The 17,327-nt window shown below is 41.8% G+C and overlaps 1 protein-coding gene across 1 annotated transcript in view; it reads left to right on the top strand.

Moving 5' to 3' along the window:
- Window positions 1-16,873, top strand: part of LOC149461182 (monoacylglycerol lipase abhd6-A-like) — a 29,903-nt gene extending 13,030 nt beyond the window's left edge. Inside the window, 4 exon segments of the mRNA XM_089678787.1 lie at window positions 927-1,087; window positions 10,769-10,823; window positions 12,478-12,578; window positions 13,426-16,873. Coding sequence (XP_089534913.1) covers window positions 927-1,087; window positions 10,769-10,823; window positions 12,478-12,578; window positions 13,426-13,602 — 494 coding nt within the window. The 3' untranslated portion in view covers window positions 13,603-16,873.
- The last annotated feature ends 454 nt before the right edge of the window (window positions 16,874-17,327 follow it).

Here is a 17,327-nt window from a genome sequence, read left to right as displayed (position 1 = left end):
ATTTAAGGATTTTTTAATGACTGCAGAATTTGATTTATTATGAGGTTTTTATATCTACCTGTAAATCTGCTTTTCAAATTATTCTTTAAAGTGACCTTGTCGACACAGGACTCATTTTATAGAATTCTAAACAAGCATGTTAATACAAGAGTCACTATACCTTTTCAGTGGCCCATTTGTTAAAACGCTGCCAGTTCCAGGTGTGTGAAATACCTGTTCCCTGACCGCATGCTGTGGATTTCCCGTCGTCTCATACATCACTACAGGACATATGAGTTGACAGGAAGAACCACAGCTTGTGGGGAACCAGGTATTCCACCCATCTGACCGGTCAAATACCTGCAGTGCCAAGTAACTAGCATAGAAACGGCTTTTCAACAAATGGGTCTACCCAAAGTACAGTGATTTCCTTCAGCAGGTATGTAATTCTATATAAGTGAGTCTGTGCTGATGGTGTCACTTTAACCCCCAAGTAAGCCAATATTAGTCAAATTAATGCACGTTTAACCAAAAAAAGTCAATACTGTATATGACAGTTTTTTGGTTTTTATTACTCCGCGGGGTAATGAATCTCTGCGAGTTGGTGCTGACCGAACCTGATGAAATAAAAGGCTATCTAAGGCTGGCCATTCATTACTCAGAAAAAAACTGAGCTGGTTTCCCCATCCACACAGTCGAGGTGAATGGAAAAATCCTCCCCTTGTGTCTTTGTAATCTGACAGCTGACTCTCCCTTCATCAGAATACACTGATCAGTGCTGCAGCCCATTGGCAGCATGGCTGATCAAGCAGGGAATTTCCAACAATCTCGTTTATGAAAAGTCAATCGATAGATCGACTTCTCCTGAACAGGAATTGCCATACATGTATTGAAATGTGGCCATTTCTTGTTTATTTTTCTTGTCTTTTTTAATTCTCAATGATTAGGTCTACAGTATCCGACAGAAAGCAAATTCCTGAAACAGCTACAGGACTTAAAAGAATCTGGAGAAGAAAATCCAAAAATCCCCCTCATTCCATCCACTGCAGAAGAGATGGAGCAGATGATGAAACTGTGCTCGTATGTCCGCTTTAAGATTCCACAGCAGGTAAATGGTGCTGACTACACAGAACTGGGGGACATTTATTGAGTAAATTGGTGACACATATAATATTTATTTATTTATTTCAGGTACTTATATAGCGCCGTCAATTTACACAGCGCTTTACATACAAATATTGTACATTCACATCAGTCCCTAACCCTCAAGGGGTGTACAATCTAAGGTCCCTAACTTACATTCATACATACACATATTAGGGCCAATTTAGACAGGAGCCAATTAACCTACCAGCATGTCTTTTGGAGTGTGGGAGGAAACCGGAGTACCCGGAGGAAACCCACGCAGGCACAGGGAGAACATGCAAACTCCAGGCAGGTGGTGCCGTGGCTGGGATTTGAACCATTGACCCTAGTACTGCCAGGAGGAAGTGCTAACCATTTAGCCACTGTGCCCGTATAGACTCAGATCAGGTTGCCTCTCATTTAGCCTGTGCAATAGTTTTATTTGCGGACCTCCACTGCACCAATGAAACTGGGAAAACATCTGAGACAGATTTACAAATTCAGATTTATCACTGTAGACAAGACAGTTTTTTATTCTAAACAGACGCAACTTTGGGATAAGCAAATATTGTCTAAACACAAGTGATCAGGTCTATTGGGTCCCTCCTGCACACGTACAGCACAGCAGTGATGACACTGCTACTTTTAATAAGGTAATAACTGGGTTTGCAAAAGCATTTGAGGAACACAAAGTGCATTTATATTCTTTGTGACTATTGAGTACAATATTTAAAGCAATTCTAAAGGGTTTTTTTTTTTGTAAAATAACAAACATGTCTGTACTTACCTGCTGTGTGCAGTGGTTTTGCACACAGCAGCCTGGATCCTCCTCATCTTGGGTCCCCTACAGGCTCTCATGGCTCCTCCTGTCTGTCGGGTGCCCCCACAGCAAGCAGCTTGCTATGGGGACACCCGCTGCTCCGTGTGTCCAATCACACACGGAGCTACCCTCTCCTCATTGGCTGACTTGCCGTGATTGACAGCAACAGGAGCCAATGGCTCCCGCTTGCTGTCTCAGCCAATAAGGAGGCAGAGACTCAGGACAGCCGAGGCTGTCATTCACATTGCTGGATTGCAAGGCTCAGGTAAGTATTGAGAGGGCTGGGGGGGGGGGCGGGGGGGGCTGCTGCACGAAAAACCTTCAGGTAAAAAAACCTTCAGCCTTTACAATCACTTTAAAGCTGAAGTTTAATCTAGTAGTTTTGGCCTTTTCTGGCACCTCCTTTTCCCCCCTCAGCAACATTTTTATTTGCACCATTTTGCACCGACGTAACACAAATATGTGGCCTCACAGAACTGGGCTTTTTAGGGTGGGGTCGCATATTTGCACACCTGTCTTTGTGCTGAGAGCGCACCGCACTGAGAGCACCGGGTCCCATTCTAATGATCGGGACTCGGGACTCTCGATTCTGGGTCACATGATCGCTGTGATAGCCTCTGATTGGCTATCACAGTGATCAGTCACTGTACAGCACGGCCCCCTTGTTTTTTCTCTCTCTATGAATGGAGGATAGAGATACATTGTATCTCTAACTCCTGGCATAGAGGGAAAAAAATGTTTGTAAAATAAAAAAAAATATAAATAAATATTAAAAAATAAAAGAAAAAATACCTAGATCAAGGTTTGATCTAGTTCAGTGCCAGGGTTAGTGTTTGGGTCAAGGTCAGGGTCAAAGGTCAGGATTAGTGTTAATGTCAGTGTCTGTGTGTTTTAGGTAAAAAAAAAAAAGACAAAAACAAAATGTGCGCTATTGTTTCTTGGCTGTACTACGGCTACAAACAACAAATAACAAACACATATATGGTATCGCTGCGATCGTCAAGAGCTGGAGAATTTCTTTTGGGTTGTTCTTTGGTGGTAGGTTATGGTAGTAGCAAGAAACACACTGCTAAATAAAAAAAAAGTATTTTTTTTTTTTACTATTTTGGGCCAGTTTTCCTTTGATAATAAAAAAAAAATCAGGAGATCTCCATTACCATTTACCACCAAATGAAAGCCCAATTTGTCCTGAAAAAAACAAGGTATAATTCACCTGGATGTACAAAGTAGTTGTGATGATATGTACAGCTTTACTAACACATGTCAACGTTGCAAAATTGTGCTTAGGCATTTAGATTTGTTTTACCCTTAGGCGTGAAGGGGTTAAGAAACTCTTTTAAATAAAACATTTCTGTTTTCATTACATATCTTATTTTAGACCCAGTGACATGACTGGTCTCTGTGTATCTCTATGCAATCTGGCAGATCATGACAGGTGGGAGGGGCTGACAGGGTGCAGGCATAGCTTCCTGAAAACAGGAAGCGGTGCTAATGCCTGCATGTGATGCTGAGCCTCATTGACTGAAAAACTTGAAATCCAATAAGGGGTGGGCTAAGGACAGGCAGGCTGAGGAAAAAAGTGCTAGGTGATGCTTGATGTCCTCCAGCCAGAAAATGAAGCTGACTTGATACGACTTGCTGCAGCTTCTAGTGCACATGTGGAAAGCTCACAGTGTGCAGTAAAATCAGAATAAGTAATTCTCAGTACAGGAGAACCTGTTTACAATAGCTACATGAATCTGTTGCCCGCACCAACATTTGTGTGGAGTCACATCAGAATTTTAAAGAACACCTTAGACACTTTTATGAATTCCCCTAATAGACTTTGCAATGAGAACTTTATGTATTGCCCAGAGACAGTAATTGAACCATCCACTGTCCAAATGTAATGTTCCTGGTTTGAATCTGATTAGTTGTTCCCCAGACATAACAGACATATTGATAAATGAGACCCATCAAAGCACCTGGTGGCAAGAAAGTTTTTCAAGCATCATTTTTATTTATGACAGTCCAGGAAACGCTGTTGTTTGTTAGATTTGACCACGTGACGTTTTTTTCAGATCTGCTGCTGATAAAATCTCTCTTCGTATGGGTAGACCGAGCTAATGTTCATTTCATAATACAGCATAATCTGAGCTATTTTCAGCCTGGTCTGCACAGATGGCAGTGGGTAGCAGGGATTGACAGTGAGAACCATGTGTGCGTCTGGGGGCTCTCAGCTAGTGCCTCAGCCATAATACATAACTCTGGTCTATCTGAGTAGAAAGGAGGCAAAACTGTATCTAGGAAACCTGGTCATTTCCTTATCTGGAACTTTTCTGTATGGGAAATTCCTATAGGAAACATAGAAGTTACACCTTTTACATTTAGTGTTACTAAACCCACAACAGTAAAATCAGTCTGTATATGCAGTAAAGCATGCTTGTTATACTCACTGTGGAACCTAAGGGGTTAATCCTCTGCATTGTATAAAAACGCTGTTTGATCCTGACTTTGATCCTCCCCTTGATCCTCCCCTTCTTCCAGTCTCCCCCTCTTATCTCCTGATAAGACATATGGTGTGGAGACACTCTGCACATGTTCAGTTTGGTGCGTATTGCTAGAGAGGTTTTTATTTTTTCTTTTGAGAGTGCATGTGATCAGCACAGGGCCAATCAACACTGTCCAGACAGAGGTCAGGAGTTCTGCATCCTCCTAGAGCAAAATGAAAACTACAAGCTTTAACATGTGTTCGGCTGGACACTGCTAGAAGTTTGCTCTAACTGCTGATGAGAAAAGGTATTTAGCAGTTTATATTTACTAAAATAAATAATTGCACTTCCATGTTCTGTGTACTGTGGGAGACCAGAAATAGTGAATGCGGGGTCCTGGGTTTAGTAACATTTAAAGGGCCATTCCACTGAAATGTGATATTTTGGTTAGGGCTGGACCCAATGAGCCACTCTTTTCTAAAATGTCATGAAAATGATACTCCAGCAGTGAAACTTCCCTGTCATAATTCCGAACCTAAAGCAGAACTTAAACTGAAAATGTTTTTTAAAGGCTAAGTTCACCTTTACATAAAAATAATAAATGCAAATTTTTTTTGCAGGTAAAAAATGTGCATTATTTTTTTTTTAAATGGGACATGGTTTATAAAACTGGGAGCTGATCGCAGGTGCCGTGCCAGGCTGCTGCACACACTGTGCAGCTCTGTTGCCCGTACCTCTGTATGCAGTGTGAATGAACTATGGGCATGCTGATCAGCAAGCACACAGTTCATTTAAACTGCAAAGATGTCTGCCACAGTGGGTGACAGTACTTGTAGTTTATTCAGTCACAGGAAACTGTGAATGAATGATATGGTTGTGTGAGCGCAGCCCTGCACAGCCGTGCTACATTTAAAAAGTGACAGCAGGTGCAGGGAGTGGATCCTCTGTCTGATGTCACATGGAGGGAGAGGATCGGGGGAAAGAAGGTGCAGGAGATGGAACGTTCTACATGTTCCACCCTAAAAACTTGACCTATAATTAATTAATATTCATATAAAAGCAAACAACACCCATCCAACTATGTCTCCATGCTTTATTTTGTTGAGAAATTGCTCTGAAAAATACCCCCCAGCATTTCTAGCTGTAGCTATCATCAGTAAGGGCAGATGATTCATGGAGCAGCATTTAGTTCTTGGAATCCTTTGCTCAGGTGTGAATTCAGGAGGGTGTGCTTAGTTGAGAAATTCATTGCTTCCCTCCTCCAGATGAATAATATAATGGCAATGAAGACTCTTGGGATTCATGAAATGATTTTTGCCTAGGCCAGGAACCAGGAAGCAACTGAAGACGTTAAAAAAAAAAGTTTAAAATGAGTAAACATGATATACCTTCCTATCTATTTACTATTGCTAGCAGAAAAAGGATTAAAAATAGTTCATGTGGATTGAGAGAGTCTAGTTCCACTTTGAAGGTATAATCCACATCAGTGATATGTGTGGCACTACCCCATAAGGAGCCACTGAGTTTTCTGGTCCCCTATAGCTGCACAGCTAGGCAAAACACATTTTTCAACTTCCATTCAGAGTCCGTATCTAGTCCTTTGGGCTTGTTTTTGTTGTTTTATTTCACGTAAACAACTTGGATAATGTCTAGGGGTATATGGCAGGGCTCAAAACTACTAGCCAGGCCTTAAGAGTTACTCGCCACCAGTTGCCTTACCAAACCCCTACCTTGCCCCGCTCCTAATTCCGTCCCTAAACATGCCCCCATAAATTATCTCATGAAATTACACTGTTAAATGTTTTATGCAGAATTAAGGTACAAAAATAGGTGTCCCCCTTTACATAGGTGTCCCCATCAGAGTCTCCCTTTACATCGGGTGTCCCCATCAGAGCCCCCCGTTACATCAGGTGTCCCTATCAGTGTCCTCCTTTACATCAGGTGTCCCCCTTTACATCGGGTGTCCCCATCAGAGTCCCCCTTTACATCGGGTGTCCCCATCAGAGTCCCTCTTTACATTGGGTGTCCCATCAGAGCCCCCCTTTACATCAGGTGTCTCCAAATGGTAAGCATCCACTTACATGAGGGACGATTCTGATCTGCAGGCTCAGTTGTATTCCTGTTTGCTACCTTGCCAGCCCATTATTACACATCCAGCTGGCAGCTCTTTGTCTTGGCTTTCTCCTCTCCTGCTCTTGCTGCTGGGGGGAGACATAATAAAACAAGACTGGGCTGGGGATGGAGCAGAGTCTCAGAGGAGTGAAGTCCCTAGGCGGGGGAGAGCACTCTTTTCCCGCAGGGAGCCGCCACACAGCCAGTGCACAATCAGGAACCCACAAGAGCATTGAGTCCCGTACCGACATGCAGGAAATACAAGCAGATGGAGGGCTTAGGCGGAGTTGTGGGGGAGAAGGGAGAGAGAGCAAAACATTGGGGGAGGAAGAGGCACCGGAGGAATGTCAGCAGCCGCTCCTATCCTGGTGCCCTAAGTGGACACACTCGCCCCACATTATTTTCACTTGCCAAATGCGAGCAGGTGAGTGATAATTTTGGGCCCTGGTATATGGGACGCCAAATTTGACTTAAAAACAGCAACTCTGATGACAAACTTCCTATTTTATGTACAAAAAGGATGGATCCTGGACTCTACTCCCTCCAAAGTGACTTTTGTCTCTTAATGGATCAGTTACAAAGTCTCTTTAAAGGAGCACTTGGTTCCCTTTAAGTAAATCTCTTCAGACCCCAGCTGGAAACTACCCACCCACCTGGCTGCCTTGAAGAGTATCTCAGAGCAAGGAATTCCATGTATGGCACCTGGCAGCCCTCTCCCTTGTATCCTATGGTTTTGCATAAGACTGCTTGTTCAGGCCTTGTAACTGTGCTAGTCCTACATGCTGAACAAGGTACCCTCTGGATAGGACTTGTGGTGCAGGTCCCAGTTCCCTGTAGTCCCTTCCCAGGCTATACGAAAGCATCTCAACAATCCATCTTTCATCCAACTCCCAGACTCCTGCTGCTAGCAAGGCTCTTCCATACTTATGGGTCTGTCTGCCACACTGCCAGGCCTCCTGCCTGGGGTTGGCCAGACTCCCATGGATATGCAGATCTCAGTCTCCACCCCTCCGCCCAGTAGCTTGAAGAATATCCTGGAAGACTCCAGAACCTTGGGGATGTACTAGAGACCTGACCAGTAGAGTCCTCTAGCCTGACCTAAAGTAACACAATCAGACTTGCTTACTTCACTACTGTGAGCCAAACTGAATTTAATTCTCTAGCACCCATAGGGGGCACTACATATGTATTTTAGTTAGGGCCAGAACCTGATGGCGATATGTTTTGAATATTACAACAATGGAACCTCCATGCCTTAATTTCCAGCTCCCAGAAGTATAGTTGTACACCTGTAGCTGTTTGCTCTAATTTGAATACCTCCAAATATGTCACTGATGCCTGGTGCAGGGATGAGTTGTGAGGATGGCAAAGTAGCCCTGGATTTCTTTTAAAGGAACATTGAATTATGTTAAACTTGTCTGCTTAAAAGCAGGACTTTTATTTTGCACAGATACATAGCAAGCAGTTTCCCATGATATTAGGGCCCATTCACACTAGAGCAGTGATTTGACATTTTTCAAATTGGAAGAATGCCAGTCATCACTAGGGCACATAGAAAATATGTGGGTATTGTAGTCAACAATAGACATATTATTGGCATTCAGAAATAAATACATATATTATTAAACCATGAAAAGCCAATGGCATTATCTGTAGCCCTCAGAAAATAACCTTAATTGTTGTGAGATAAAAAGAGAATATTTCCAAGAAATTAATCCAGCTGAGAAAATGTGAAGATCACAGGATAATAGGATGTATTGCTGCGCCAAGTGTGTAGATCTATCCACCAATTATAGGGGAACAATATCAGATGTACACAAAGAGACTAAAATAAAGGTGAAGGATTTTGTTTCAAGGCTAGCATTCCAGCAATTCCAGAGTTAACTCACTGTGTTTATTTCAAAGCTTCCTACAAAATGCCCTCTATCAAGTATTTAGGAGAGACAGACAGTTTGTCCAATAATGTTACCTAGGTTTGTACCCCTGAGGAAGAGGCTTCTGGGTAAACATCATTGTTATATACTTGATCCACTGCATCAGACACTAGGAGTTTCATTATAGGTTAGTCCAGTGGTTCTTAACCTTGAGATCAGGGCCCAGTAAATGTAGCCAAAACTATGACTGGGAATACAAAACATGTATTGAAAGTCTGGAAGGGTCTGGATGGGGCTGGTTGTCACTGTGGATGGGAATTCTGGAGTTGGTAGGGGGACTCTTCAGCAGACTTGGTGGCCGTGATGGGGATGAGGTTTCGGGAGGAAGCTGGGGGGCACTGTGGGACACTGATGTGGTATGAGGGCACTCTGAAGGTCTGGAAGCTCTACAGCAGGCTGTGGGCACTGTGGGAGGCTAGTTGGCACTGTGGGAGGTTGGGGGGCACTGTGGAGGCTGAGGGCTCATAGTAGGCTTGAAGGCACTGTGGGCCACTATGGGCAGTTAGGTGGCACTATGGAAGCTGGGAGGCACTGTAGGAGGTTAAGGGATCCAAAGCTGACTGGAGGCTTGGGAGAAAGGAAGGAAGGGCCCAGCAGTGGACCGCAGCCATGTCCTGTGGTTGAGAACAACTGAGTTAGACAGTATGTGAAAAAGATGACTGAAGGGTTTGGTGGTTTTCATATGTGCTTTGATTTTTAGCTTCTTAAAACAGATGCAGTTAATTTTGCTGGGGAGCATTGGCAGTCCTTGCAAACATTTCCGTCTCCTGAAATCTTTGTACAAATAAACTGTACCTTGCCACTATATATTTGGCACTACTGCTTATGATGCATGTGATTTTACCCCAAACCTCGTTGTGATCTATAATCTTCAGCAATTGACCTAACCTACGTTTTCATCTGAAAATCTAAACCTTTACCTAATCCTTATTCCAATTTTGCCAAAAGTTCTAATCCATCCTAATCCTTTTTTGTGCACAAAAAAGATGATAATTTTCCCAGGGCTGTGTTACCATACCTTTTTCTCTTGTGTCTTGTTGGAGGGGGCAATTGGTAGTAGAACAGGGCTTTGTTTCCCGCCATTTTGAGGGCTGTGATCTTATGACTGGTGTGGGATGGGGATATTCAGGAAGCAGCAACAGAGGTGGAGGAAGCACAGATCAGCAGAATGAGGGAAGCAGAAGCAGGGAGATCCTTGCACTGTAGATCCTCTGGTTTCCTACAGCTTTCTCTCCAGTAGGCCATCAGGTGAACAATGAGGGAGCAGTAGTGACATCACCAAACTCAATTCAAATATAATTACTAGATCAGTCATTAGAGGCAGGTGTGGGTAGGATATACCTTAAATATTCTCACATATGTGCAACAATGAGGCTGTAGATCCAGCAGTGCCTAGGCAGAGTCACATGTCAGGATGTGCACTATTTTGGAGAAGGAATTAAAAATGGTAGTATTTTCTAAGTGCTGCTTAGGCACAATTAACCTTTTCCTTTAAGATGGCAAATCTTTAATTTTTTACTTGTAATTTAAAGCGTTGCTTAACCCATGACCCTGCATTCACTATATCTGGTCTCCGACAGTACACACAACATGGAAATGCAATGATTTAAGTAAATATAAACTGATAAATACCTTTTCTCATCAGCAGTATATAGCAGTCTTGTGACTTTTATCAGTGTCTAGCTGAGCACTGGTTAAAGCTTGTAGAACGAGTTTTCATTCTGCTCGGACTGTCCTATGAGGCTGCATAACCCCTGACCCTCTGTCTATAACATTTTTTTCAACCCACTGTAGTGCAAGGTGGCACAGCCTACCTGAGAGTGGCAACTCAGCCCTGATTTCAGGAGCAATGCAGCATCATTGCCACACCATCACAGGAAGCTGCATTGGCTGATTTCACTGGTAGGTTCAACAGGTATTTGTGGGCCCTTGCAGGGGGACTGAGAGAAAACTGTAAGTGCAGATACAGATTATTATACAGGAATTATATAGCGCCAACAGTTTGCTCAGCGCTTTACAATATAACGGGAGACAATACAGTTCAATACAAGAGAGTTAGGAGGGCCCTGATCCTTGGAGCTTACAATCTAAGAATGCACATACAGTATAATTAATTGCTGTGATTTATATTCTTTAATGAAAGGTCCTAGTTCAACTACAAGGAAGTGCTATGAGAGTGTCTGTCTGCTACATTCATAGCCCCAGTGTTGTAAAAAGAGAAAAACTGCAGAGGAAAGCCATGAAACCAGTCTGCACTTAATTATTTCTAAGTTGAATTAGTAACACATCCTTAATGTTTAATCCAATTGAAACATTTTTATTCCTAGGTGCTTCAAGGACTCGTTGATGTTCGCATTCCTCATAATGAATTTTACAGAACGTGTAAGTGACAGTCTATCTGCTGTAAGAGATTAGAAAATTACTGTATTCGGCTAGGTTCACATGGCAGCAGTCTTTAAAAAGTGATCCATATTGGATAAATATGTACAGTCCTGAATGCCTTTTTTTTTTTATTTTTTTTCTTTTTTTTTTTTTTGCCAAATGTCAATTTTGCATGGAACGAACACACCAGAACTACAAGCCAAGCATTATTTGACTTGCAGGTGCAGCACTGTCCCATGAACTTTAATGGACAGGTTTGACAGGCAGCACCACCTGCCAATACAACAAGCCAAGTTAAATAGTGTGTATGATCCCCTCTTGCTGCCTTGTTAGGCTTTTGGGGGAACGGAAAAATGCACCAGAAGCGCCCATATTAACAGCCTGTTTGAATAAGGTCTAAAGACGTTGCTACTTTTTACCTCCAGGGAAGGTTTTATTTTCCGCAAACACAGTGATTTATAAAGAATAAAAACATATATTATTGTATGTAAACAATGAATGCAATTAACATATATATATATATATAGTAAACAGACTTCATCTAAAATAAATAAGGCTGGCCATGCATACATTTTCTTTCGTTCTATCAGCGGGTTAAACAAAAGAAAATAAATCAATTCCCCCATCCACAAAGGCATCCGCACCATCAGAATACACTCATCAGGACCTCTGGCGATAGCCAGCAACACTGATCAAGCAACAATTTGTCAACAGGCTTCCAAAAGAAGTTCATTGAGAGACAGGCTTCTGTACAGCAACCTGCCCATAGATGAATCAAAATTTGTCAGGTCCCTGCTGAACCAGTTGAATTTTGATCCATCTATGGCCCGCTTTACGCTAGTCCACAATCTTACAGATTTACACAGTGCTTAAACTCAACATGTTTCGTTATATGTGGTTGCTTCTTTGGGATAGGCACTAAAATATGGGCTTATTCATATTAATCCAATCAGAAGTCTGAATAATATGACTGCAAAAAATTATATCAAATCATTTTACATATATTACACATTAGAGTCACAAAAACATAAAAAAAATAGATTAGAAAGGTTGTCCACAAAATCCATGACGTATAAAAGAAAAAGGGAAAAAAAGGGGGGGGGGGAATCCCATAGTGAAGCATGAGGACATTGATACTTTTAAGAGTACATAAAAAAGGGAGAGAGCTGAAAATAAAATAGAGTGGAAAATTGTTGGCCAATCAGCACCCACATCCAATTAGATGATGAAGATTCCTCCATCTGCACTGTATACAGTGGAGACTGTATCAGCTTTTTCCAATAGTGTATATCCAGCTTTACTCTACAAAAGGCCCCATTTAAATCATAACTAAGAACAAAAATGTAATATTTTACAGTTTACCAGTACTTCGACAAAGACCAAGAAAAATGCTATCTTTCATATGTAAACTACTAATGTAAACTACTAATCCCATCACCCCACTCAGGGATAGGAACTGTGCTATTTGCACGAATACCATATAAAAATAAAGTTAAAAAAATCTTGAAAAAAGGAAACTATCGCAGCCACCATCTAAGGTTTAGTAAGCTGCTAATTATTACATTTTTGTGTTTGAGTTTAGCTATGTTTTAATTGTGAGCATATTGTTGTTGAGTTGATAATGGTGACAACTAACAAGCAATATTTTGTTCAGTGTTTTTAGATTTGGTTGCTGAAAAATCACGTCACATTCTTCAAAAAAGCATGGACAAAATTACAGTTCCCACCCAGATCATCTGGGGTCGACAGGACCAGGTGGGTCTCTTTGCTCTATTTGTGACATATGTATAGTATATAGAAACATAGTTAAAAGTGTTCCTAAATCCAGGACCCTGAATTCACTATATCTGGTCTCCCACAGAACACAGAACATGGAAATGTTATTATTTTAGTAAATATAAACTACTAAATACCTTTTCTCATCAGCAGTATATAGCAGTCTTGTGACTTCTATCAGTGCCTAGTTGAGCACTGGTTAGAGCTTGAAGGAGGACTTTTCATTCTCCTCTGACTGTCCTATGAGGCTGCATAACCCCTAACCCTCTGTCTGGACAGTGCTGATTGGCCCCTTGCCGATCACATACACCCTCCCAAAGAAAAAAACTCTCTTGCAATACACACTAAACTGAGCATGTGCAGAGTGACTCCTAGGGCTCTGTACCATCAGCACATGGATTGGGGACAGTTGAAGAAGGGGAGGAACAGAGAATACAGGATCAAACAGCCTTTTTACACAATGTAGATTATTAGCCCCTTAGGTTCCACAGTGAATATAACACGCATGCTTTACTGCATATACAGACTGATTTTACTGTTACGGGTTTAGTAACACTTTAAGTGAGTTTTGTTTCATACCTGGGTGTACAGCATGTTAGATCATGTCGCAGGGTAAAATTCTATTTTATAATGTTCAACAATGCCCCCAAACTCTAAAGCTTCCTAAACTAACAGTAATTTTAGAATGTCCAACAATGTTCCCAAACTCCAAAGCATCCCAAACTAGTTCTACGTTCTATAACCAGTGCATAAGCTAACCACCGCTTCCAGTTTATGGATTTCCCTGCATCTTTAATATGTTTCATTCATTATTCCTCTGTCACAGGTCTTGGATGTTTCTGGAGCAGAAGTCTTGTCCAGTGCCATACCTGGAAGCCAGGTGGAGATCCTAGAGAACTGTGGTCACTCAGTAGTGATGGAAAGACCCAGAAAAACAGCCAAGCTCATGATGGACTTTTTATCCTCCCTTCAAACCACAGAGAACAATAAAAAACATGATTAACAATCAGGAAATGCCTGGGACAACTCTGCTCCTCTCTGTATACTGTACCACTCTGAGTTTCTCAGGGGATCTTGTAGAACTCTTAGGAAAGTAGTTTAGTTCCTTGTGAACACAAGACTGGGACTTCAGTATCTGCCTGTAAAGTCCACATGCAGATCCCTTCCAATGTGTCAGAGGCTTACGATAATGCATGTGACGGACATGGATGATTATGGTATGGTATGCTGATGGTGATTCCAAAGTCAACATGATCTTTTAAAATTTAAAGCGTGCAAACGGAAACCAGTCACAAATGTGATGCACCGAAACTCTCCACCCAACACTTTAAAACCACTATAAATGCAGGATGATCTTTTGAACCTGTTTATTATATGCAATGTACTGCTGTTGCAGAAATATTTGTTGATAGGGCCTCAAAGGTAGAAGACTTCCCTTACTGTGATGCTGGTGAGTCATTGTGCAATGGAAGTACCAGTCCTTCAAGCTGCTGAGATATACAAGTATGAGCACACTGCTTGGAATGTGTGCAATATACTATATGAATATTTTGGTACCGTGCCTTCAAAGCAGTATTGTGTAGACAACACAATACACCAATCAGCTTTGATAACATGCGCACTGTGATCTAAGGGACTGCATGATGTAAATGATCAGAAGCCACACCTGCTTCCATGAAATATCACACTCAGAGAAATACAAATTAATGTCCTTAACTGATATGCAAATTTTCATGTTCACATCAGCCACAAAAAGGACTGAACAATTTACAGAGCTGTATTTTAGTATTTGCCATTGAGACTGATGATCTTGTATACGTCTCATAATATGGATATTATTTGTTATGTAGATATTACAATCGGATGTTCTTACCAAGACGTGGGATAAGAATATTGAGGTTGATTTACTAAAGGCAAATAGGCTGTTCACTTTGCAAAGGAAGTTTCACTTTGCAAAGAATACCCAATCTTGTACAAGGAAAATAAAAAACAAACAAACAGCTTTTTGTGCTTGCACATGATTGAATGATGGAAGTCCGGGACAAATTCCCTTGCAAAGTGAGCCATCTATTTGCCTTTAGTAAATCAACTCCATGGAGTTTAATTCAAATGACTGCCATGGTTCATAGAGAAAGCTAAAGTGGCCTATCAAGTTATAACACGTGTGCCTGAAAGGTGACTTTAGCATGCCTAATAGTACCATGGGCAAAATCAGAAAATACATATGTGATGCAGTATGTATTAGCATTAACACAGCTGTTTACGTATTTCTCAGCTACACCCCCCTCCCCCCCCCAACATAGAATTATTACCTATTGATCCTGGCAATAGCTGTTTTTTTTTTTCACTTCTTTTAACAGGCCAAGCTGTCCCGCACAGGTATCAGTTGTAGGGGTTGGAACAAGCTGTGTAAAATCGAGAGGGGTACTGATTCATATGATTTAGGCTGGGTTCACACTGTTGCACTGAGTTAGTGCATGTGTGTTGCTGCTTGTGATCCTGATCATTACATGCGTTGCATTCAGACAGTCTATTCATTTGAATGGCCTGCTTACTGCACCAAAAAAAGGTGCTTGTACTATTTTTGTATCATGAAATGCTGCACACCGCACAGTAGTATATTACTGTCCATTGTGCTGCGCTGCAATGTACATTTGTTTTTAAGGTGCGTTTCGGTGCCTTTAAGAATGAATGGCATCACAGTGCATCAAATCACAAAACACGTTTTTGCATGTTGCATTAATGTACACTTAAGCTAGGTTCACATCTGTGCAGGTGGTGCCTCTGCAGATCTGCACGAAAATCCATGCAGCCGCACCACCCGCACAGAGAAATGCGGACCCGTGGACGGGTGCCATTAGTTCTAATGGCACGCCGCCCGCACTGGAAAACGCAACCTTACTGGGACCTGAGGTTCCCGTGTGGGCTGCGCGTTCAGGAGAAGTGCAGGGATTTCTTCTCTGCGTGCTGTAGGGCAAGGGAATCCATTCAAATGAATGGGCTCTCGTGCCCGCGCAAAACGCGACACGCACGGCTGCATATATGTGAACCAGGGCTAATACGTGTTACCACAGTGCAAGAGTATGAACCCAGCCTAAACCATTTTTCCACAAGAAAAAAAAAACTGTTGTAATGGCCTTTTTAGTGTAATCACCAGTTTGGCTTTAATTTTGTTGACATTTCTTAAAGCCCAACTTCAAGCAGATAAAAAAAATGATCCCTTGCAGTGGTGCTGTACACCCCAGACCCCCCCCTTTACAGCTCATTTTGTCTAGGGAAAAGGGGAAAGTTTTATTTACCTGATCCTCCAGCAGACAGTGCTCCCCTGCCATGGTGGACTGTCCTTCGGCATCCTCACGTCCAAAGCAGGTCTATGGACCCTACTCTGGTCTTCATGACCTCAGGGAATGTAGGGGTGCAGAAGCTGCAAGGACTAGTCTAGGGGGGGAAGGAGCAGAGGATCGAGTAAGTATATTTTCTGTTATTATTCCCCTAGACATAAATGAGCAATTAACCCTTGCAGTGTGGGCACAGCCCTGCTGCAAAGAACAGTTTTTTATGTGCCCGTGGTTGGACTTTACAGTCAATGTAGGATTACATGGTTTGAGACTACCCAATCGCAGGGTGACAACACTCTATGTGATTTAACTGCAGAGCGAACTGTGTTGTCCTATTATAGGAAGTGAAAATACAACAGATCTACTGCCATGATCAGGTAATAAAACTGTTACGGGGGGGACCCTGAATAACAAAACTGCTGCTAGTTGCTAGTGACATGTTCATCATATACAGTATGTAATTTATTATGTCACCCACTTTATCTACTTGATGGATCAGAGCCAGTGGTCGATTCCCAGGTCCCTGCATCCCCTGATGTCTACTGTAGCCACCTGGGTTATTGCTTGGAATGTTGGCAATGATGTGGGTTGGGGCTGTATGTATTACTGCCTAAAGCAATAAAGATGACCTGCCACTTTCTAATATGTTATTCATCTATCAGTTTGATGAAAATAAAGACAATTTGAAAGCAGTAAAACACTGGTTGTAGGTGGAGGAGAGCGGTGTTTGATCGGCGGCAGGGTTGATCCTTTTGTTTTTAAGAATTTTGAAGTCACCTTAAGACTGCAATACATTAACAACCACTAATGAGTTATTACCAGCCGCTCAACAGCATAACTTATGAGTGTGTCACAATTTCTGGGGACCATCACCCTACGTGAATGAATGTATGGAACAATAAACTACCTTTTGCATTAAAAAGCAGAACAATTCCACCTGTCAGCCTTATTTATGAACAGTGTAATTCTTATTGAGACTGAACACAAGACCCAACAAATTGTCTGGCATTTAAGTCCTGGCACTGTGCACATTTTCCCACAATTGACGTTCGGTATGAAATTATGATCTCCACACAACGCCTACCCAAATTTGTTCAATAAACAGCAGGTTGCTTAGTAACTAGGCATTTCTTACCATCAGAAATTAAACCGTAAGATAGAAATACATCAATCATGCTATAATAATTAGCACTGACATAGAAAATACTGTTATCTAATGTACTTTATATGCCAAGTGATTTCTTCCAATCTTCCTTCTAACCGCTTTCATCCCTCCTAACAAGGCCATGTCCTCCAGTCCTACCTAGTCTGGAATTATTGTGTTTAATGTCAAAGCAGACACTTTTCGAATTTGAGAAAACCCCACTATATGTTTGTTATATGTTCCCAT

This window comes from Staurois parvus, unplaced genomic scaffold (genome assembly GCF_062004578.1).
Source record: "Staurois parvus isolate SC_StPar_1 unplaced genomic scaffold, SC_StPar_1.0 ptg000209l, whole genome shotgun sequence".
In the NCBI taxonomy this organism is placed as follows: domain Eukaryota; kingdom Metazoa; phylum Chordata; class Amphibia; order Anura; family Ranidae; genus Staurois; species Staurois parvus.
The sequence above is the reverse complement of the archived record's forward strand: the minus strand, read 5'-3'. Positions and strand labels throughout refer to the sequence as shown.